Source organism: Fusarium subglutinans (genome assembly GCF_013396075.1).
Source record: "Fusarium subglutinans strain NRRL 66333 chromosome Unknown NRRL66333_c0000002, whole genome shotgun sequence".
NCBI classification, from domain to species: Eukaryota; Fungi; Ascomycota; class Sordariomycetes; order Hypocreales; family Nectriaceae; genus Fusarium; species Fusarium subglutinans.
This window is the reverse complement of record NW_023502065.1, coordinates 903040-926169: the sequence shown is the minus strand read 5'-3', so window position 1 is coordinate 926169 and position 23130 is coordinate 903040. Positions and strand designations below refer to the sequence as shown.

At 49.6% G+C, this 23130-nt stretch overlaps 8 protein-coding genes across 8 annotated transcripts; 2 read left to right on the top strand and 6 right to left on the bottom strand.

Moving 5' to 3' along the window:
- Positions 1-349: 349 nt before the first annotated feature.
- On the bottom strand, positions 350-3082 carry FSUBG_615 (Inhibitor of growth 1; the record flags this gene model as incomplete). Its single annotated transcript, XM_036684319.1, has 1 exon — positions 350-3082. One exon carries the CDS (start codon positions 3080-3082, stop codon positions 350-352), a length of 2733 nt encoding a protein of 910 aa, XP_036544138.1.
- A 996-nt stretch (positions 3083-4078) lies between these two features.
- FSUBG_614 (polymer-forming cytoskeletal domain protein) lies at positions 4079-4679 on the bottom strand (the record flags this gene model as incomplete). Its single annotated transcript, XM_036684308.1, has 3 exons — positions 4079-4217; positions 4259-4408; positions 4459-4679. 3 exons carry the CDS (start codon positions 4677-4679, stop codon positions 4079-4081), a joined length of 510 nt encoding a protein of 169 aa, XP_036544137.1.
- A 1675-nt stretch (positions 4680-6354) lies between these two features.
- Positions 6355-7485, bottom strand: FSUBG_613 (uncharacterized protein; the record flags this gene model as incomplete). Its single annotated transcript, XM_036684297.1, has 3 exons — positions 6355-7026; positions 7085-7166; positions 7217-7485. The coding sequence occupies 3 exons, from the start codon at positions 7483-7485 to the stop codon at positions 6355-6357; spliced, it is 1023 nt and encodes a 340-aa protein (XP_036544136.1).
- A 1118-nt stretch (positions 7486-8603) lies between these two features.
- On the bottom strand, positions 8604-10016 carry FSUBG_612 (uncharacterized protein; the record flags this gene model as incomplete). The annotated part of the gene is made up of 2 exons (XM_036684286.1): positions 8604-9387; positions 9508-10016. The coding sequence occupies 2 exons, from the start codon at positions 10014-10016 to the stop codon at positions 8604-8606; spliced, it is 1293 nt and encodes a 430-aa protein (XP_036544135.1).
- Positions 10017-17769: 7753 nt separating this feature from the next.
- On the top strand, positions 17770-18295 carry FSUBG_611 (uncharacterized protein; the record flags this gene model as incomplete). The annotated part of the gene is made up of 2 exons (XM_036684275.1): positions 17770-17853; positions 17906-18295. The coding sequence occupies 2 exons, from the start codon at positions 17770-17772 to the stop codon at positions 18293-18295; spliced, it is 474 nt and encodes a 157-aa protein (XP_036544134.1).
- Positions 18296-18500: 205 nt separating this feature from the next.
- FSUBG_610 (alpha beta hydrolase fold family) lies at positions 18501-20715 on the bottom strand (the record flags this gene model as incomplete). Its single annotated transcript, XM_036684264.1, has 9 exons — positions 18501-18713; positions 18762-18898; positions 18951-19589; positions 19638-19973; positions 20027-20054; positions 20106-20180; positions 20230-20343; positions 20393-20458; positions 20521-20715. The coding sequence occupies 9 exons, from the start codon at positions 20713-20715 to the stop codon at positions 18501-18503; spliced, it is 1803 nt and encodes a 600-aa protein (XP_036544133.1).
- An 841-nt stretch (positions 20716-21556) lies between these two features.
- FSUBG_609 (50S ribosomal L24e protein) lies at positions 21557-22419 on the bottom strand (the record flags this gene model as incomplete). The annotated part of the gene is made up of 3 exons (XM_036684252.1): positions 21557-22102; positions 22158-22245; positions 22415-22419. 3 exons carry the CDS (start codon positions 22417-22419, stop codon positions 21557-21559), a joined length of 639 nt encoding a protein of 212 aa, XP_036544132.1.
- Positions 22420-22687: 268 nt separating this feature from the next.
- FSUBG_608 (heat shock protein) lies at positions 22688-23108 on the top strand (the record flags this gene model as incomplete). Its single annotated transcript, XM_036684241.1, has 3 exons — positions 22688-22738; positions 22792-22919; positions 22970-23108. The coding sequence occupies 3 exons, from the start codon at positions 22688-22690 to the stop codon at positions 23106-23108; spliced, it is 318 nt and encodes a 105-aa protein (XP_036544131.1).
- Between the last annotated feature and the right edge of the window lie 22 nt (positions 23109-23130).

Genomic DNA, 23130 nt, shown 5'->3' with positions numbered 1-23130 from the left:
TTCAAGAGCTCACGAGAGCAAAAGAAGAGGTTTCATCAGGGAATCGAACCCTCTCCCCGACGCTGCTCGAATGGCAACGGAGAATTTTACCACTAAACCAATTACGCTTGATGAAGAAACAGTTTAGTATTGAGTGCTATGGAGCCTGCATGGACGGCATTGACAAGAAAACCGCCCCTTACGCGTGTCTGTTGCCGACGGCTACACTCAAGCATGATTCTACATAAACACCAGGGTATTATCTCCGAGAGCTCAAAATGAGACCAAAAACATCGAAATCCGTCCTCCATCGTACGCCATCCCCACTGGTTCTTATGGACCCCAGGACCCCCGTTGCCACCATGACTGCCTACTTCTTGACACCACGGGCACTGACCTCGCCCTTCTCACCAATGTTGAGCTTAATTCGGCACTCAGGACAGTACCACTTAGTCGTTCGGGCAGGTACCTCATCGAGGCCGACACATTCGAGGTGAAACCATTCCTGCTTACACTGCCGGTCTGTCAGTTTTATGTCTGTTTGCTTCTTGCGTGCCGTGGAGGAAGAAAGGTAGATATTTGAGGCGGTAGAGTCGCTTACGTAGTCGGCATTTTCGCAAGCAATCATTGTGCCAAAGCTGACTCTGTTACAGAGACAATACCTCGGCTCGTCTGGGTCAATAGGATTACCATCATCGTCAACATCCTCCAGCTCGACCTCGACAGACCCCTTGTCCTTCTTCGTGCGAGCCTTCTTCTTCGGTGGCGCCTTTCGTTTACCCACAGCGCTGTTACCGCCGCTTTTGGTGGTGCTAACAATTCCAGGAGCAGGCCGTTTGGTTCGCTTCGGTGGTCGAGGCTCAGGAGCAGGTGTGTTGCGAGCGGTGCTCGCTCGTCGTGGTCGATCCGCAGCTAACGAAGGCTGCGGCTCTTGACTCGCAGCTTTACCTCGAGAGCTGGGCCGGCGTATGACAAGACCTTCGGGGCCAGCAGTCAATCCAGGAGTAGGCGCTCGAGAAGGAACCTGCTTGTTTGCTGTCTTACTTGCTGCTTCGTGAGCAAGTTGAGAGAGGGACTGTGGAGGAGGGGGAGGGGGGGATGTTGGGGGAGCAAGAGCAATTTGTACATGTTGGAGCTGAGGTGCCGGGGATGAGTTCTGCTCAGTTTTGAGAGGCTCCTCTTCAGATATCTCCGGAATTGGTGGTATCACTTGAGGCGGCGGTAATTCTGCTTGCTGTTGTGCCTGCTGTGTTCGCTTTGCTGCCTCACCTCGGGTCTCTCTTTTACTATTCTCTCTTACTCGAGGTAGCACAGGAGTCACAGACTTTCTACTTTCTGTCAATGGTAGAGGAACTGGAGTCTGCTGAGGGGGTTTGGAAGGTCCTGTAGCAGACGCCGTAGCTGGAGTTGGTGTTGGAGACTTTACTGACCCTCTTGTGGTCCTGCCAGGGATAGGTATGGGAACGGGCGTTTGTGTGTGTTGCGCCGCAGCCAGACCGCCAGGCGCTGCAGCCGCGGGTAACGCCTGCTCAGGACTTGGGCCCTTATTCAAAGTAAGCTGAGGAGGCGGCGGGACTGGCGTCTCGGTTTTGGCTCGCTTGGCCTGAGGCCGTAGGGACTGGCTTTCCGTCTTTTCAGCACTCTCGTTGCTGTTGCTGGCGTCCCCCGGTTCCGGCTCCCTTTTTCGTTTGGTCGACCGCGATGCAGCTCGGGTTTTTGCGGGCTTTGGAGTCTCTTTGGGGGTCTCAGATGTTGGCGTTTTTGGAGCTGCTTGGTTTCCATTGTTGTTGCTGTTGTTATTGTTTCCGTTCCTGAGAAGCACTTTTGCAGCCTCGTTCATCTTCCTTGCAGATTCCTCTGCTTCCTCTACTGCCATCTTTGCAAGATTATCCCTCTTTAATTTCTTGGCCTCGTTTAGCTTCATGCCCCTGTTGATGGTCGGGACCTCTTCAGCCTCGAGTACCTCGACACTCATGGCGCCGGCTGGAAGTTGTTTCTCCCCAGATTCGGCGTCTACAATCGGCTTGGGGACCGGGGGTTCGAAGGACTCTCCTTCATCTTCGGCCTTTTTTTTGGCCTCATGATATGCATCAGGACCACGTCCTAGAGCTTTGAGCTCGCGAGCGATCATGGTCTCGCTGGGAGTCCATGTTGCATTCTTCTTCATACGTTTCCGCAACTTGGCCAATTCATATTGAGTGAGCTGTAGCCATGGGGCATCAGGACTGCCCACAACGGCATCTTCAGGTGGAGGCTGAAGTAGGGCGGCGTTGTTAGCGGCAGCCGCTTGGCTCAGAGCTGGCGTAGCATATGTGACTGGACGAGCAAGCCGGTTCGGCGTCTTGGGTGGTTTAGTAGTAACGACCTTGATTCGCGCCCCAGGAGCAGGCGTTCTTCGATTTGGCGCGGGCGTATCAGAATCTTCATCTGAGCTGACCTCGCTTTCATCGGTGTAAGAGTCATAGTCAAGATCGTACGGCGCCTGTATCTCGCCGGGTACAATAATCCTAGGAACTTGTGGACGCCGAGGCTTCTGGCCATCCCCAGCAGCTTTATTCGGTGCCTTGCTCCTTGCTAATTGTGGCGATTTTGATTGAACAGGACTCTTGGGTTCTTCTGTTGGATAGTTGTCTCTCATCTTGCGTAGTTTAGAGAGTAAAACTTTGGCCTTGGCGTAGTGCCGATTTATGTTTTCAGACATTCTGATAGCTTCAGCATGGGCGAAGGTGCGAGAGTTGATGGCTTGCTCCAGCTGTTCAGAGATTTCTGCCCTCAGTTGAACCGGTGCTGGGCGCTCCTCTTGGGGAAGTGTTGGTAACCGACCCCATATTGTTGTCAAATCGTGAACCTTGTGGGAAGCATTCGCATAGGTTTGGTCGAGTTGGCCGATAAGGGTAAGGGATCGCACGATGTCGGAAGGTAGATAATCGGTGAAATCGAGGAAGTCTGTCACAGTTGTCTGGGCATCAGGATCCACGCGCGATTCCATAGATGCGAGACTGTCGATGCGCTCAAGCGAAGGCCCTTTTAGAGGTAAAGTCCGGGTCGTTGGAGAGATGGCCTCCATGTTTGTGTCGCCATCGAGATCTGTTCCTTCACCCATTATTGCAGCCTGGATTGGACGCGCCCAAAGTCAGAGAAACACAAGAGCGATCGTGTGTGAAGCGCAGATCAGGACGTTGTAATGATGGATAAGCTGGTGGGTGAAGCCATTTGTCGATGTGGGTTATTGCGCGTCTAGAGCTAACGCGACGGGAGCTCGTTGGCGACGTCAATTGGCCTTGGTGCGCTTGCCCCAAAAAGACATAGCCCCACATGAACACCCCGCGAAGCTGACTCATCACTTTTTTAGGTTCTAGTCCCAAGACCTGATTTAGCTGCCTGCCAACCCCAGGCTGCACTGCAACTTGAAACTTCCAGCTGTTGGAATAACTTTGCGCTTTTGCGATTTAGAAAACGGAATTTGCGCATATGCGATCAGAAAACATTCCGTGTGCTTCCAGTGTCTAGTCGGAGCCCAAGGCGTCCCCGTGATCTAGCGGAACGCCTTGCCGAAGGAGTCATGATAGATCATGGAACCTCTAGCGCAGTATGCCTTGGCCGTGGAAACTTGGAGTCACCTTGAAACTCGGCAGCACTTGTACCGATTACCGAGAATGATTTTCAAAGATTCCCTGTTTTTATGGGAGATCATTATTTGGGTATTGACAGTTTTCAAGCTGAGTGGGCTCCAACACCAGAATTACAAACTCAAGAGGTGAGAGGTTATTGAGCAGGGGGTTACTGGACATGTTCACGAGAAATCCAAAGGCATTTCTTTGGCAACCTTGGTCTTGATGGCACTTTTTGTTCCCTTGTAACTGTGTATTCCCATCTAAATATGTTCTGTTACAGTCTTGTTCTTGTGAAAGACTTCCCCCTCTAAGACGGAACTGAATCCATATGATCTATCCAACGCCAAGCAAAACGACCGAAATACATTCCAAAAAGTAAACCCAAGACACAATTCCCAATCTGGTAATACGGCAACTCCCAGTCATAGCCTCCTGACCATTCAAGTGGCTTCCCATTCACAATTCCATCACATCATGACATCCATTTACCAGTCCCAGTCAGGCTCAGTCTCCCTCATCATGACAGCTCCGGCCACTTGCTCAGACTCTGTGACATAGTAGTTTGAGTCGCTTCCGATCAATGTCAGAGTTCCGTAGACAATAAGACGTCGGCATTTCCTTTCTCTGGTTAGTTGAGCCAAGGTCATAGCTATAAGTATACCTACAATAGTCCCGTGACGCTCACGTTTCCGTAAATCTCCAAGTCTGTGGCCTCGAGTGTTCCGACGACTCGGAGCTTTCCACAGCCCTTGATCTTGTCATTGGCAACGGTGTATCCGTTCACCAAGATGTTTCCATAGGCCTTGACCTTGCCACTTTTTCTTTGTCAGTCTCGGGTCACACTCAGGAGAAGGGTCATACTCACTCGCATCTGATGCTTCCGTTCAAGCCAAGGCTTCCATAGGCGTCAACCTTCTCACGAACGATTACATCGCCGTTCAGGCTGATGCTGCTTCCAGACTTGACGGATCCAACAACCTCGATGGGTCCGTTGAGATCGATCTCATGGTCGCTCTTGATGCTTCGAGATCTCTTGAAAGCCGGGGGGCTAGCGTAAGAGGAGGTAGTGTTGTAGTAGCTAGCCATTTTCAAGACTTTCAGATCTGTTTCTCTGTTTCAGGTGTTCTCGCAGAAGATTGCAATTGTTGTTATAGTGGTAGTGATTGTGAGATGTTGTGCAAAGATGTGAGTGAAGATGGAATTGTGAAATACTGTCCTTAGGAACAAGGACGTTCTTCTTATACTTCATGTTTTCAACCCGTTTGCGCAAAGAGGTTGAAACTACACATAGGCACACTGGAGCCTCAAGAGACTCAGGTCCATACAAACAATCCCTTGCTATGTTAGCCCCAGCCATAAGGCATATCTTGCAGGACGATATGGGACCCTTATTACTCAAGCCAGGCACGGGACCCGTAGATGGATACCGAGATGCCGGGCACTGCAGCAAAAAGGCGTGACGCCTTGTGCAGGTTGGAGCAATAGAGTAGAGGCTTATCGGGCTAGCCAATAGAGATATGCAGGTCTAGAAAGGGATGGGAGGACTAGCAGTAGTTTGTGATTCATCTTGAACCTACCTACCTACCTACACCGGGTGACCAGGCATCAGAGTCTTGATTGGCATTTCAACTTTGGCGTGATTGATTCATTCATTCCAGGATAACACTACTCTGGTGTTATTTTTCTCCAAATTGACATAATTTTCATATCGTTCAAGCTCATGAGTCTGGGACAGACACTCAAGGCACTCTTTGTGGAGTCCCCAGCCTAGCACGTAGAAATGTCTAACAACAGGGGTGTATCGAGTCGTCCTATATCCAGGACCGAGACCCAGGACCAACGCCTCATTCTGTCCCACGAACACCACCATTTCACAATCTCGACAATGAAACATGACTGACTAACTTCATCTCATGCATTCACATGCCCAATGCGTCATTAAAGACCCAGAAATTGGGGAGCCAGCTCAGCTGGGCCTGTAAGCCTAGGACTCATTTTACTGGTGTTTGCCTAGGGAGACATATCCCCTTGAGTAGACCGAATTGTCGATCAGTCTGCATCCGATTCTGCTGCCTTGATTCTCGGGCGTAGTCTAGTTTAGTGTACTGTATCGTATCGCGCTGCAGGCATTTTTAACGTTGAAACCCTTGTTCTCGTTAAGAATCGCCCGAGGCTGTACAGTCTCTTAGTTCCGCTAGTCTACATCGACTTGTCCCTAGTTGGATCTGCGCCTCAGCCCTATGACTGACCTCTTCTTCTTGTTAATTCGCTGATGCTTGAGTATCCCCGTCTAGAGGCGCACACCACCCTGTTTCCTTCTAGAAGACGCCAAGCCATTGCCCAGGATGCCCCATCGTTGCCTAATAAGCAGTCAAGGCTCCTACGCGACACCTCGACTGTCTCAGCTGCGATGAATTCAGTGTTTCAAATCTGCCTAAATATCCCTTCGTAAGAAATGAATAGGGCGAGTTTAGAGAAGAACTCCTAAAAATGGTATTCATACGATAGCAAAGTAAGAAAAGACCTGGTAAAATTACATAGAAAAGGCAATAAATATCAAAACCCAAGGCCACTTGACAACGAATTTAATATCGTCAAGTAGCCACGCCCTGAATCCTTCTGACTCCGATCGATAAATGAAACCGGGGTATTGATCCCTCCATCTCAAATCAAGGATAATCTCGACACCCTTTCCTTGCTCCCCACCAAGTTCGTCTTTGTAAGGCTGATATAGCCTTCTAGAACATGACGTCTCAGTCATTTAATCTCCGCCCACGAAGCCCAGGCCAATACCGCTGCAGATGGCAGCAAATGCCCAGACGCCCGCATACACGGCAGCTCCAGAGGCATCGACACGATACAAGGTCTTGGACGAGGCGAGGAACGTGTTTACCGCAGTGACAAGGGCAACGACAATTGTTCGACGAATAACAACCTTGGTCTTGACAGTGTAACCCCACACATTCCACCAAACGGTCTCCCCGAGAGATGCAGCCACGGGATCAAACTCGTTAAGCTTGTCGTCCTCCTTGGCACGCGCTGTCGTGGCGAAAGGCGCAAAGATGAAAGTGCTGGCGGCGATGCCGAACAGGGTCGTCACGGGGAGAATGGCAGCGTATGAAGCATTGTAGGCGGGCTCCAATGTCGGCACTCCTGAGTAGTTGACAACTAAAATGCGAGGCAGAATGAATCGTAGCGACAGGACGAGGACAACGGTGTAGATGCCTGTTGACAGAGCGGCCGTGTACGTCTGGAGGGGAAGATCGAGAAGCTCGCGGTTGGGCAGACCTGCAGCAGCGGCAGCTGAAGGTGTATGGATAGTAGAGAGCGGGCGAAGCAGGAAGAAAGGCACAGCGATTGAGAGAACGTCAATAGCAAGAGCCGAAGCCGAAATAGTCCAGTTGAGTTCATAGAAGGTTGAGAGGAGGTAGTACTGTTCATCAGTCAGTTTTTTGCTGGTCCATGTTTTGCGACGGGTGGATTCAACTGACGTGAGGGCCATGGGCGAGAAGATTTAGCATCGCAACGTCCAGGCTGTCGAGCTTGCCATACCATCCCAATGTCAACTCAATCCTAGCATCGCTATTAGTATATCTTCCAATTCTCAAGCTTATCCGACTCACACTCTCCATCCGGCAAGAAGCGAAACCTCTGCCCAAGTGTCCTGGCTTCGGCTCAGAGCAGCAAGCTCGCCGTTGGTAAGCTCGCCCAGCAAGCTGTATCCAAGCGAAGCCATCGCAAAGCTTGTCGCAACAGCGATAGGGAACTGCGCTTGACGGGGGACCGCGTCGCGAAAGGTGCGCGGAGGTTGTTGGACCTCCTTTGGCGATGATGGAATTGTCGTCAAGGCTGTGTCATCATCGCCAGCCGCGGCGCTTCGTCGCGAAGTCATGGTTGAAGGGTTAAGACACGCACGCCACTTGTCTAGGACAAATATATACTAGGTATGAGAGCGTCGCGATGGAGAAACAGCAGGGCGCTGATAGTTGGTGGTGTTTACCTTATGTATCCGAAGTAGGCAAGGTAGTAGGTATTTCTTGTGCGTCAGGGAATATAGTGAAAGCTGGAGCGACAGAGTGGGGGTGATCCAATAGATGTGACGTTGACGTCGTTCCCGTCGTCGTCAAGGGTAACTGACTTCATCAACTCCACACTGAAAACTAAGATGATATTGGGTTAGTCGCGGAGAGGAGTCAAGAAAAACGTAGGACTTTTCTCTTAGGTAGGAAAAGATATTCAGGCAAGTTTGGTATGTATTAGCCATATCTTTAGACCAGTTAATTTTGGCACACTGGCCTAATGTCAGAAGCTTTTTTGTTCCCTGGGGGTCGCTTCACCAGCCGACTAAGATGAATTTTCTTCCTCAAGATGATGAACTTCTTCTTCTTCTTCTTCTTCTTTTTAACTGAAGATCCATCATTCGCGCTTCAATCAAGTGCGATCAAGAGAAGGAAGCTCATCCCTTTTTCCTATCTTGCTATCTCTCTTCCCTCAACAGTCCTCTAACAGAAGAACCTGCAATTTCTTCTGCTCTGTTGTGACTTTGAACTGCGTGATGTCTCCTCACCTCTCTCATTCTTCTCAATTGATGCTTCTTCATTCCTATTCACATCTCATGGTGATTCAATGTTAGAACACGACAATGTGATTCTCAATATTTGATATCCATTTGATAGATAGGTATTTATTTGGGTGCCAACTCGACGCCTATCCGAATCCTCACTTTAACCTCGTGGCGATGCAATCTCATCTAGCTCCTCATATCCCCAAATAACCTGGGCGAAGCAAAGAAGGGCCTTTCCAACTCATCGGTGCTAAAGATCCGTGGCGGAGCTTGGTCCACCTCAACCAACACGCTGTATAGGTATGTGTACATATAAATAAGAAGGAATAACGTGTATGTCCATCGACGTCATCCCATATATAATCCAACTCCAGAGCCAACATGCCCGACCCAAGAGATATACTCCGTCCCAATCGTTAACCCATTAGTGATGCATACAAAATCTTTCATTCCTCCATGCGACCAAAAACACCATCGTCATCATCTTCACTACGACCACGCGAACGCATCTCGAAGTCGTCGTCATCCATGACCGAATCACCGCTACCCTCCATTCTGACGTCGTCGCTGGGGCGTCTCATCTCACCACGAGTGAAGCTCTCAGGCTGTCGACTTGGAAAGCTGTTGATGAAGCTTGCAGACAGAGACGCTGCCTGGTCCAGGTATTGAGCTGGCAGCGGAGGAACGGGAGGAGCATCAGCAGGAACCATGGCAGGTCGAGAACCGTTGTTGCTACCAAAACTGCAGCTCAGAAGCTCAACTGCAGCAGCCAGGTCCCGATCGTCCTCGCCCGTAGCGTTACGCCCGGAAGATCCTGGGCGGTGTTCATGGCTTGGCTGGCGGTAGTGACCAAATCCAGATCCGTACGGCACACTTCCTGCTCCGAAGGAAGCAGCCGAAGCAGACTGGAAGCTTGTCGCGTATCCGCCATTGCTGCCGAAGCGCTTGTTTCGGTACGAAGTGCCGTCAACATTGACACCCTCGGCAAACGGAGGTGGGGTGGTGTCGGCAGAGCTTTGTCGCTCAGCGGGATCGGAGTATCCAGACGCAGCAGGCGAGGATGAACCAGCTTCACTCTGGAAGTCCTTGGTAGACTCGGGGGGAGTGTCAGCGCTGTTTTCAACGCCGTTCATGGTTACCAGAACAGAAGCAGCCTCAAGCAGTTGAACCTGCTGATGCTTGGAAATGAGCAGCTTTGAGGTCAAAGCCCACTCAGGTGTATGTTCCCACCTAGACACAGTCAGTGACACCGATCATGGATACGAAACGTTACACGCCAAAAAAAACAGCTCTCATCTCAAAATAAGAGCTGTTGTGCTGGGGCAAGTCATTGGGAGGAGGGGGACCAACAAGTGCTTAGTCAAGCAACTGCTATGCTTGTAGCCTTTACCGCACTTGTCACAGCGAACCTCAACCCTGTTGCTCTTCTTGCTCTCTTTGAGAGTCTGGCCATCGCTGGCACGGCGTTGACGAGCCTTCTGGAACTTGGTAGTTCCCTCGTCAGCCGAACCCTCATTCACATCGTCCTCAATGGCGCTACCATTGAGTTCTTGCTTCGTTTCGGGTATCGACTTGTGGTTCGGGAGACTAGCGGGGGGAGAGGGAAGGCTACCGACGAGTGCAGCCCGGGCAGCAGCGCTCTTGGACATCCGGCGTCCACCACTACCGATGGGCAAGGCGGAAGAACGCTCACTTTCCCGAAGAGCGGCGGCGATCGCGGTCACATTGGTATTCGGGTTGGTGACAGACTTGCGTCGGGTCACCCGGTGGTTGGCGTTCAGAGCACCTGTTAGCAGCGAGTGCGAGCTCGTCCGAGCGTGGGATTGACGGCCGGGCAGGGCCGACGATGTGGACGACATCGGAGAACGATTCTGAGTCAATGGCCTCGAGGACTGCTGCATTTCCTGAAATGGATGAAGGAGATCAGCAAATCTGGGCCTTGGAAGGTTGTTTTGCCATTTGGCAGGTCGTGCACGGAGAGATCATGACTGGGCAAGATCAGGGTATGAGGTAGGGCTCGGGTCGGTTTCCCTCCGAGGATTGAGGGCAGCGTACTTTGGATGAGGCCATTGCCGGTGACTTGGGATGGATGTTCAGGATTCGACCGACTTCAGTCGTGTCGATCTCGAACTATGTGTTTGGATTGGAGTTGTTAGTTACTCTTGGGCTTGAAGTTTGTAAAGTGAGGTTGTCAAGTGTCAAGTGTTGAAGAAGGAGAAGTAAGGTCCCAGAGACAAACGAGAAATAATATTTTGGGAGACCAGCCTAGGTGTGTGGCAGAAGGTGCGGGGGAGTGTATCTTGGCTCTGAATAGATGGCTGTGTGATTTTATCACCTCGCTAGTACCCATTGAGGAATCACTGAACATGACCTTGGCCTTGGAAGTATGAGAGGGCCTCCCTCTATGGCTCTACCTGAATGTACCAAGCAGCCCCAGACAAGCCTGGAGCGGCCACCGGTTCCAACGCCTTCTCCCCCAGGCCCAGGGGCATCCATCCATTCAATGGCGACAGGTGGAGAGTGTAAGACGAGCCAATTGGTTGGCTCTGTTGCCCGAACTGAGTTGCAGCAAGGAAGAGGAGTGGAAGAGCGCCTGACCTGCGTGGGGGGCGTGTCTTTTGTAAATAGTGGGCGTACGATGCGCCCTATTAAGGAACTGGCCAGAGAGAACGTCGCAATCGGACGGCAAACAGGGGCTGAGCCATCTTCCCCTTGTTGTCGACCTGGATAGATAGATATGTGAGAAGGAGATACGACACGATAGTGCTTGACTCCTTTTATGAAAAGGAAGCTGCAAATGTAGAAACTTCATTGTTGACTTTCAAGTACCATCTACCAGCGAGAAACAGCGACGGGCAAGGGAGATGGGATAGACCCATGGGCGGAAATCCGAGGTACGTATCCCCTCATTCCCCTCCTCGTGGTGCATGATGAGGCGCTGTACTTTGCGCTGTGCCCATGATTGGACCCGTGGATAGGCTTTTCTCGATAAGGTATGAAATGGGTGATGGTTCTCTTTGTGCACCATCATAAAAAGAAGTGCAGACGTGCTAGGATCCTCTTGTCCGCTGCACAACGTTGTAGCCAGGGGATGAAACTAACCGTTTCCCTGGAGCAGCTGGATCTCAACTCATCAGGTCCCGTCTGGCCTGGACAAAGGTTGCCGGCGGTCGAGATGGAAGAAGAGTTCAGCGGGAGCATGTCGACCAAGTGCGATAGCAGGGGAGAGGTGTCGGGCCAGGTCCTCACCGTTCGTTTTTCTTGTTGGGAATCATCAGCAGTCAAATCGCATCTGCCATGGACGATTCTGGGCTGATTCGTCACCCGACGCGTCCATGTTCTCATCCTATCGTCGTACATAATACAGTAGGTACACGATTTTGTACAGTTCACTGACCTCACAGCACCAGAACTTGCTGCCTGCTCTGACTGCTCGCTCTCCATTTCCCCAACTTCCGAGACGGGTAGAGTGGACAGTGGCCCCGTGGCCTATAGCTTGGCGAGGCCATCCGACGTCCGCTCAAGGCTTAATCGAGATGGGCAATGAAAGCTCGCACTGGGCGGAGAGGGTGTTGATGAAATGAACGAGGGAGGGAGGACTGATTTGGAGATGGACATGGAGTGGGGTGGTGTTGAAGCCTGGGGGATCGAAAGAGGGGCTGTACACTCGTACGGTGTGTCTCCGTACTGTACTTACTGCAAAGGTGCGCTTGGCTAGAAGGCGATGGCAGACAACAACTTGAGACTTCAATCCCAAGACTTATGCGACAAAAATATTTAGGATATCTTAGGATTATCTTGGGGAGATTCAAGACACGTAGTCGACTGTTTGCATAGGATATTTTTCACCCTGATTCATGGTCTTAGGCTTTCAGATGCCCAAGGTCGCGCAGACGAGGGCTGCTCGATGTGTCTCGATGCGCGAGCCACTTTAACCATCGAAAACAATAGTTCGATGCATGCCGATACATAGCATACCTGGGAATGACAGTCCATACGTTTCTATGCAGTGATAGCGAACGTGTCTCAGATTATGCTTCCAAGGTCCAGGTGTCCTTCTCGGTCCTCGATTTGATTCGAGAATTTGTTTAGCTTTTCTTCATCTCGACCCAGTGACCGACTCATCTTGCATCGGATATTTTAGAAGCGAGCCGAGAATCTTAACCGAGAATCTTACTCCTAAGGATCGATTTGCCCTGCATTGAAACTTTTACTGCCCTTACGGAATAAACTCTTCTGTCTTCCTGTGGCTGGAGGTCCCCCACGATACAACGAAAGCCTCGGTTCCGTTTCTGGAAGAGGGCTTGAAGTAAACAGATAAGAGAGACAGTACCTAGCCCTTCAGTTCAAGGACGAGAGAACGTAACGAGGCTCTCGTGTCTCTCGCTAGCTGTACCAGCTTGAGACGCGTCTAATAACACGTCAGACCAAGGAGCGATGGGTTTGTTTCGAGCCCTGTTGTGTGGAGGTTTGGAAAACCTGTTTCAGTGACCTTTCACACATATGTATGTATGTACATAATCCCTTCGCATGAAGTTTTTATGTTTTGAGTTTAATTGTGCACTTATAATTGTGTACCTGAATGGACTGGATGTTACGTGGAGTTTAAACGCGAGCGGCTCACATCAGCCGTATCCAGGTACGAGAGATTAGAGTCTAAGGTAGCGGTAAATTGAGCATTCACAACCAGTCATTCATGAATGACTTGTAAGAACCATTTCGAATACAATGCCAATAGGAGACTGTACCAAATCGGCTCATTGCATTAACGTCCTGGCCTGGCATTGTTTGAATCCTCTGTCAGTATCCGTACTGCGTACCACTTACACGTGGTGAAGATCCCCATCGCTTCAGACCTAAACCCTTGACCTAACCCTTGACCCTACTCCTTTTTGGTTTAACGTCCCAACTCAAGCCAAGGTGAGGAGCCCTGATCTGATCAGATAACGCTGTTTCCTCGGTCAACTGATCGCTGGATTGGACTGGGCTGCGCTGGGCTGATGTTTTATAACCCGGCCCGGGCTTGGTTTTTGTGTCTCTTGCAACTTGTTGTCGGGCAAAAGTTTGTTGGACAGGAGTTCTTATTCGGCAATGGCTGATTCCAGGGCGATCCAAGAAAAAAAAAGTTTAAGACCCCTTCTTTTCTAACTTTTTTTTAAATTTTTTTTTTTAGTTGCTGAAAGCAATGACAGCTATTTGCTGGTACCACAAATTTCATGTAACCTCGAAACTCATTTCATTGAATGCGTAGGAACGTACTCCGTATTGCTATTACTTTATATTAAACCTCGCAGAGAACATTCTCGCATTTCGATTATGAGATATCGTCTCCATGTCTATCATCAGTCACTGGATTGCGTTCCCCAAAATGGACATGGGGCGTGTCTATAACAAGCGCCCAGAAGGTTTAGCTGCATATCCTGTTCATGGGCGTCTCGTCAGCTACGCCCACGACACTGTGGCGCTGTCATCTCGAGTCTGAGTAAAAGGAGATGCCCTGAATTTAGCTGCCACCGCAATCTTTAGCCTCTAGAGCGCAACTAAGGCGCAGCACGGAGACTCCAGGCATCACTAATAGAGAGGAGAGCTGAAAAGGGAACCGTGCTCAGCAGGGTAAAAGAAGTCGGTCGGCTTATTGCTCAGTTGCGAGATGGTATGGTCTCCTTTGACGACACACAATGCACTGTGCCTCTTTTCGATTGGTGTTTGGCCTCTTGAAGAAAGAAGCCAGATTAACCAGATTCTCACGTAATAAGGGAATAGAGGTAAAAGGGATGCGGGTGTGTATATGCCCATGCAACAAACAAACCGAACGAACGATGGAAGATGATACCTCAGAGGAGAAGCGGTTGAAGTGCCCTAATGGCCAATGCTTTGCGGCAATTAGCTGCACGTATCGTCAAATCCTAGAGCTCTCTCTAGCTGCAGTTGCATTTCACATTCGCAGTTCGATAGGTTCGTGATATTCAACCAGGATTGTAGAGATACTGTACTGTACACTTTGTTTGTTACCCCTCAAATGGCTAAGATCATCCCGTCTATGTTCTAAACCTGTCCTGGATGATTGACCGGTCTCACCTGACAAGCCTACCGATTGCTGGTCACAAGGACCATCAAGAAAGAGGAGGCATCGCATCGCATCATGGGGAAGAAACCTTGACATGTCTATTCCTGTTGTGCACACACATAGTACATACACATCCAGTACGTACAGTACCGGTGATAGTTGTGGAAAGGTGTAACATCAAATACTGGACTGCCGGTTTTCTTAGTCCAGTCTATCGAGATCTCTCTTATTTCTGTAATTGTTGATTAATTTTGCAAGCCATGAGTGGAATGTTGACTCGATCAAAAGCAAACCAAGGCACAAAGCCCATTTTTAGACAACATGTTCCTGACTATCCTCCGAGACCACTACTCTCTTGAGATAGGGCCTCGACGATCAATTTGAATCCCAGCTCATGTCGGAAAAAAACTGCCAATGAAGCTATGCCCTTGGATCCCAATTTTGTTGCAGCGAGTGGGCTTTGACACATGGAGCTAATGATCTGGAGCATCGGTTGGAATGGTCACATTATTCCTTGGTGACTTTGTACAGTGTCCTTCTTACACAAACAATGCCGAAATAGCTTTGAGAATTGGTAACAAGATTTCAACTTTTTTGTTTATTTCAAGTTTGTGATACAATGACGCCATCAAATGGTCTCCCCTACCTAAGGTAGCCATGGAACCCTTGTCGAAGGTCATCATGCCGTGGATACTTGACTTTTTCCTCTCAAGTCGATTGCTCATTGACTTTTTGAAAATTTCTGGCATATAATGTAGCTCTGATAAAAAAAAAAAAAAAAAAAAAAAAAAAAAAAAAACATGCTTAACTGATGTGGGAAAAAAGATGGATTCCTTAAAGCAAAGACTCCATCAGAGCCTCAGAGTGGAATTCTGGGACGCATTGGGAGCTTCTGAGCTTACCTGAATAAACCAATCAAACTCAGCAAACATTCCTCCACAATTTACCAATCTCGATCTTCGATTCTATCTTGGCTAGCAAAGGATTGAACAGAGAAACTCCCTCACTGCCGTGCGAGTATGCCGGTCATTGGCCAACTCTGAGACATTGGCACGAGGGCGTCGAGAATGCCTGCTGTACAGTGCATTGCATCTGAGTGCATTGTAGCGCAACAATGGCCTGAGTCCAGTGCTCACTCTCGTCCTGGCTGTCTGTTCTGTAATGCAAATCACTGGCCAGCCGCCTGCACTATGGCGATCCGGGGTGCTTGATAAGACACAAGCACAAGCACAAGCACCAGCACCAGCACCAAACAAAGACCGGCTCTCCCAAGACCCGCTGCCCGGTTCCCAGGCTTTCCCCTATTGGAGCATGGTTCTGCTCAAGAGGCTTAGCCGGATTCATGACAGCTTGGGGCCCGGTGGATTTGTGACACGCCAGAAACACGCAGTTCAGTCCAGTTCACCAGCCCAACATTAACCTCTTCCCCGGGGGCAGAAGACCTAACACTAATCCAAAAGGGTTCGACGCAGATGGAATGTTCGGTCACGACCCTTGGTCTACAGGGCAACAATGAGCGTGTTGGAAATGGATGGATATCGAGTTATTCATGGATGGTATATGAATCGTAACGACCCAGGATATCACTATTCGGACCTTTGAATCCACTCCTATGTAAGGGAACTCAGCGTACTCAGTGCTGTACGGTACGGCGGTCACGGACTACAGACAGCCGATTCGTACACCACATACCGGACCGCGGCTTAACTCGTACCACCGGCACTTAGATTATCATGCCGCCTATTGCTGTCGGTTCAGAGCGGCAGTGAAGCCCGAAGCTCCGTCTCCGTGAGAACCTATTTGGTGTCCTGTACATACTGTCGCCGAGGCTTTCCCCGCCTTCACTGGATTTACCTACTGTTACCCCTCTATCACGACGCGGCCGCTGATATGGATATGGTTGAGCGGGACTCGCACATATAGCGTCGACAATAGACACAGGGGTGTGCGTGCTTTACACTTGCATCACAGCAGGGATTCTAATGAGAATGTGGATATTCCTCTCAGTATCCGTCTTGATAAGAATGGGGAAATTCATGCTGGAACACTGACAAAGAGTGTTTGAAGGATGCCTAGACGATGCTACTTGACATGTTACAAGAATCAAGAGCAACGTAAGCATGTTGGATGTTGTCGACCTCTTATTATGTTCCTGCATGACATGGAAGCTCCGTCCACGTGGTATCATATCATTGTGTTTTGGAATCTCCCTCACATCCGGCCCAACATGAAGACATGACAAGGATTCCCATCACTGTGATCAACCATTAACTGCTACAGTACAGACGTTCCCAATGCCATGGTCTCGACTAGTCTGCCAGCTCCCGTAGATCAGCAATGCTTATCGGGCTCGGCGAGTTTAGAACATGGGACGAAGGAATGTTGGGAGGGGACCCTGCCTCGGCGACGAGCCCTACGATGAGCCCTACGATGGGTACCCGAATTCCTTGGTTCCTTGGTTTTTATTCCAGAAACGTGATAACATTTTTTCTATACCAATTAAGCTCTGTGGCTTGACTATTGTTGGCTGTACATAAGTTAAGTTATTGATGAGGCTTGCCTGGATTCTATGGATGGAGGCCACGTATTGCCCTGAAAAGCAAATCCAAGTAAGTCATGGCGTGCTAATTTGAAGATATGAGCTCAAAAAGGTTATCACTTGCAATTCATCACCGTAAGTTTTCTCAACAAATAAGGTCTCTGGCCTGCAGTTTCGCAATTGTAGTCATAAACTGGTGACCACCAGTCATTGCCGATATCGGAGCCCTAGCTTCGAATTGTAAGAGCACCTTTTTGTCTTGTGACAGCGTGAGGGTATTGTAAGAAACTTATGCACTTTAGTGAATGACCTATAGAGGATGCCGGCCTTTGATTATCTTGTATTTCTAGCCGGCAACAGCGAAGCTCCATCTTCTGTGGCAGAAGCCTTCATACCTGGTATCTGCCGTGTTCCTGAAGAAACGCTGATCATGACATCAACTCGCTCATAAGCCACAGCAACGAAATCAGAGGCTTTTTCAGAGACGTCTCGTGTTAAATCAGCAAAGATAACCATATCCTGAAAACAAATAATAATTATTATATCTTGTTTTCTGCCTGTATTCACGGCGAAGTCGCACATAGGAGACGGAACATAGCCGCGCCGCAAGATCTACAGCCTAGCTCATGTACCCCAGATTAATTGAAACAACTTTAGTTTCGATTTCCGGCGGGCGCTGGGAGCCTTTCCCATGTCCAAATGCGTTGACACACGGAAAACAGAGTCAAGATAAGTACTTAGCGAGCGATGCGTAACACTTCTTGTAACAGCAGACAGACCAGCACCTTACAAGACCACCCCCCACGCTGGCCAGTGGCGTAGTGACGACTGTATTTTAATAATTTGTGAGACTTAAAGCGTGAGGGAAATACCTTTTTCTGTACTTTCCTTTTTCTTTTGGAGAGTAAAAGCCAAATCTAGGTATTGCTACTGCGACGACATAGTTTGCGAGCAAATCGACGCGCATATCTAAGCCTCACACAATAAAGACAACATCACACACAACATGCCTGATCAAGACGTATATCGCAAAGTCGGCCGAGGCGGTGCCGGAAATTTTGTATCAAGCAAACCTGAAGATGCCACCAACGTAAGCTGACCTTGATAAATCATCTGCTCAGTATCTCACACTCTACTCTCAGGCCGATCTTGAAGCACAGAACCTAGCCACAGAAGAAGTCCAGCCATCCGTCAACGGCCCATCACGAGCTGGCCGTGGTGGCTTCGGCAATTACGTCAATCCAGAGGAACTACCAGATGCCAAAGAACAAGACGAGATGGCTCAGAAGACAGCGGCTGCTGTGAATGCAAGTCTCAAGAAGAATCACGTTGCGAGGGGAGGACTTGGTGGGAGAGGTGGAGCCGGGAACTGGAAGCATGCTATTTCGTTTGAAGAGGAGGAAAGATTGAGAGAAGAGGAAAGATTGAGAGGTGAGCAATTGGCCAAGAAGGTGAAGGATGAGGTTGATCAAGGTCTAAGAATGCCTGAAAAGGCTCATCACGGACATCATGTTAAGCACAACGAACAATGAAGCTTGCTGATGGCATCTGGACGGTCGGGACTCGGGCTAGAATGCTTAGAGCCATATGGATTCATTTTACTAGTTAATTTCTTGTGTCTTTCATAACGTTCTAGTCATGTCCACAACTCTCCGCTAGATAGAACTAATGCTTTCCCTCATCTCACTGAACCTTCCCGAGGTTCGCAAGCCCGAGGACTAGGATACCTTTGCCTCTTCAAAAGGCGTTGGGAAGCTCAACCTCTCTTGACAGCTTGAGCGCAATCGAGCTGAGCTCATCCAAACCAGCCACATCTTCTTCCAACCCAGGCATCTCGAAAAGATCATAATCGGAATCACACTCGGCACCAGTAGGGGGCAATGTGCCCTTCTGGAAGTATTCTCGTATATAAGTAAGGGAGCATGCTGAGGGCGCCGCCAACGAACAATGCTTTGGCTCAAGTTAGACAGAGCGACACAGAAATAGGAGGAGACTTACACCATAGGAGTTCTGCTTGAGAACAACTGAGCTGGGGAACTTGGCAGAGTTGTTAAATGCACTCTGCAAGGGCGTCACATTATCTGCCATATTACCAATGTACAGAATTGGATAGGCAGTATCGCCCCTAAAGTCGGCTTCTCAGAGTTAGTCTCATATCATGGATAGTAGGTATTATGGGTGATTCACCATCTGTAAACTTCCACTTTGGCCTTGTCTTTCTTCCCACACAGGATACACGGAAATTGGAGTTGACTGCTCCCGCCCAACGACTCTTGTGTGTGATTCTGTCAAAATAGTCTGCAATCTCCTGCGGTGTTTCTGTCACAGGCTTTGAGTCCAGACACATAATAGCAGGGAAAGCGTCGAGCTCCATGGGGGTCTCAAGGGGCATGGTTGCAGGAGTTTCTCCCAGCTCGCACATATCTCCGTTGAGGCTCTTGTCTTTACCCTCCATTACCATCTCATAATAGGGGATTCCATCGCCCTTTTCTAAAGAAGCGAAAACACGAGCAAGTTGAGGGAACTTCCTGAGCGGTGAATAAATGGAGGTTTGGATAAGGCGTTGGAGATGGGAATAGGTGATGAGGAGAGGTAGTTCAGGGCCGGAATCGTGAGTCCAAGCTGGAACGAGAACGGGCGACTTTTTAAGATGCGCGAGGAGATTGCTTCGACGTTCCTCAATGGCCTTTGGCGAGTCTGCATAAAAGGCACATTTGAGGGGCCCGGATTTGTGGCAGGCTTTATCGAAGCCGTCGAAGATCATGTCTGTGTCAGAGACAAAGTTGCCGTGATCCAAGTTGAACCAGTCGTGATAGTCAACATTTCCTGGCTCAAGTCAGTCAGAACTACAATGACATATGTATGTAAACTCACCGTCGCTGACCAGTCTCTCAACACGCTCAGGGTACAGTCCAGCAAAAACACCACCAAGAACAGTGCCGTAGCTGAATCCCCAGTACCGTAGCTTCTCATGACCTGTCTTGTCAAGAATTTCAAGCATGTCTCGGGCAATGGATGCACTCCCTAGGAACTCCATGAGACCCGTTTCCTCCATGGCCTGCTCACAAGTTCCGGAGTAGGCAGATGCTCGGGCATAGGCATCGTAGATAAGACCTGGGTGTTCGTCGGCAACGGGTGTGTCTTGTAGACTCCATAGCTTTCTCTTTTGAGAAGAGCCCCAGCATTCAACTCGAGGTGTAGAGACGCCGACTGTGAAGTGTTAGATGATGCAGCGGTACTTGATAAGGACTGGCGTAACTCACCTCCACGGGGATCAAAGCTGATAACGTCCTGGAATTGTAAGTACAAAGCTTGGCCAGAGTTTTCGGCTTTTCAACTTACATGGTTGTCACCAACAGCTGCTTGCAGGATATGTCCCTCTTTTCTTACAAAGTTAACTCCCGATCCGCCAGGTCCCTACGTCCATGAGTCAGCCCCAGAAGCTTCAGGCACAAAGAGATCTTACTCCAGGATTCACAAAGAGCGGAGAAACGGGGTTGTCATGTGTCTTGGCCGGTAGCTTGATAACACCAAGAACAACTCTCTTATCATCCGAGGGCGCAAGCCAGTCCATGGGGACCTATGTCCAAGTCAGCATATACAACAACAGGACATGGTGAATTACTAACGTCAAGTCTTGCACACTCAAACTTTTCATAGCACGGTTCCCAATGGAGTTTTCGGCTTGGCTTGACCTAATCCTTTTGTCAGTCTACCTTTTGGGTTTCTTATCCATGGTGTATATATGTATGCTTACATCGTTCCAAGTCCATGGCTTGTCTGCTGGATCCTCGATGTTCACTGGGTATGGATAAGGTCGGTGGTGGAAGAATGTGATAAGACAAACAGCCGCCAAAAGGCCTAAGATGGTGGAATAATGTGACTTTCGTGGTCGTTGTTGAAGTCGTCCTCGTATGAGAGGCGTTGCCTCTAAGGTCGCCTTTTCACTCATAGTAACAAGCCAGCCAGAGCACGGTCAGATAGATCAAGGTTACTCGCTTCAAGTAAATCAAGAATACAAAACACTACTCGCAAACGCAAAAATCACCAAAGAGAAAAGATGTAGAGATAAAACCAAGGAAAACAAGAAGGGCAGAGAGAATTGGACCCTTGACTTGACTTGAGTCGGTCGGACACCTCCCAGTTACGAATTAAAGCCTTTTGCCTAAGACATGCAGCGGCTCGATAAGAGATCGTCCGTCCGTCAGCTGGCAAACAGGGCAGGCTACTATAGTACTAACCCGGCCTTTCAGCCCGCCATGAGAGTCTGTCTAGGGCCTCTGCTAGGCTTCTCCCTGCAACTGCGACGCTCAGAGTTCTGCTTACGTCGTCCTATCAGACGGCAGTTTATTCCAATCACCTAATTTGGCATGGGTCATGAGATGTCATTTTGATCTTCAATGTCTTCCTAAACTAATTCCCCGCATGTTCCGGCTCAACAGCTGTTGTCTTGATAAAATAACCATCCAATCATTCCTATTCCCGTCTGAAAAGCTTCGGAACCAACAATGTTTGATCAAAAGTGTGTAGAGCGACAACGATAAAGAACAACTTGGGCTTCTTGGGCTTGGGATACTGGAACTTCGATCATTCCCGCCAAAGTCACATCGCAAATAAATTGGTGTCGGTGTGTAACTCATGACGAAGAAAAATGGCTTTTTCTATAGTATCCCAACGCCGTGGTATGCCTTCGAATCAAAAACACCCATAACGCCCTGTCTCGTAGACCTCTCGCTGTCTCTGCCATGTAAAACTTTTCTCTTTCAGATTCTTTCCCCCATGGCTTTTCCCACTCAATCGGCATCCATATCGATATCGTCCATCTCATCATCCTCGTCACCATCCTCGTCCTCATCGTCTTCATCGTCGAACATACCGCTCTCGCCCTCTTCATCTTCATCATCATCCTCGTCAACCTCGAGCGCGATGGCGACCTTCTTCTTCTCGCCACCGAAGGCCTTGGTCTTCTCGCGATCAGGCTCCATCTCCTCGATCTCCTCCTCGGTCATGCCCAGGTCGCGCAGGCGCTTCTTCTCGCTGCCGCGCATGCGGGGCAGGAGATGCTCATTCTCAGCGACCAGCTTGCGGGCGAGGGCGAGCTCACGCTCACGCTTGCCAGCCATGCGCTTCTTGTAGAAGACGCGCTCACGACGTTGGCGGATCTCGGACACACGCTCCATGGCCTTGAGGGTCTTGGCCATGAGGTCTCGGTCGTAGCGAACGGGAACGTTGCGGCGGGCGGCGAACTGCAGTGTTGAGTCGACAGTCATCTCCTTGCCAGCGGCCTTACGGAAAGCCTTTGTCCACTTCAGCTTGCGAGGGTTACGCTTCATCTTGAACTGTAAAACTGTATCAGCGGCGAGGTCTTTGGTAAGTTGAGATTTGTAGACGTACGTTCTTGTGGCATTTGCTGCGACAGAAGCGAAAGACTCTGGCATCGTTTCGCACAAAGGTGATGCCCTTGCTGGGATAAGCAGGGCGACTGCAAAAGTAACAGGTTTCGATTCTGAAGCATTTTTTTAGCTGAAGTTCATGGTAGAGCTCGAGTCGCTATATGACAGATGCTCGCGCTCGCAGAGGACGGACTCCAAACATTCCACCTCTGCAAGACCGAACATCCGGTATAGGACCCTTAAGCAATAAAGACATACCTCATTTTGCCTGGGTGGTGGTCTGAAAGACCAAAACAACTTCAATTCGACTTCCACCCCACTGGTTTGAACAGCCTTCTCTTTTCCGCGGTCAGTCAAAAAACTTTTTGCTGAAACTGTCTTATCGATAACAGTTTTGCACCCCGGACAAACTTTTGTCCCCGCGCCCCTCTCTCCGGTCCGCGCCGGCTGGAAAAATCAAGTGGCTCCGATCTCGAATTCCGAATAACTCTGCGTCACTGAACTTATTGTCAATCGCAATCGCTCTACAAAATGGCTTCCGTTATGGCTATAGGTGCCGGCGCTGCCGTCGCGGCCTTTTTGGTATGTTTGTAGTGATTCCAGGCAGTGACTCCGGGCACTAATATCTCTTACAGGGCCGGGCTGGACTTGTCGCATGGAGGCGATCTCGAGGCGGCGTTGGAGCCATGGGCAAGGCCTTCTACAAGGGTGGTTTCGAGCCCAAGATGACCAAGAAGGAGGCTACTCTGATTCTGTCTCTCAAGTACGTCGCCACCCACTTCTTCTCATACTCAACCGACTAACATCTTCTAGCGAGCGAGCTGTCACCAAGGACAAGGTCCGAAAGGCTCACCGAACTCTCATGCTTCTTAACCATCCCGATCGAGGCGGCAGCCCCTATCTTGCAACCAAAGTAAACGAGGCCAAGGAGTTCTTGGACAAGAACGGTTAATTACGGCCATGAAAATTACTCC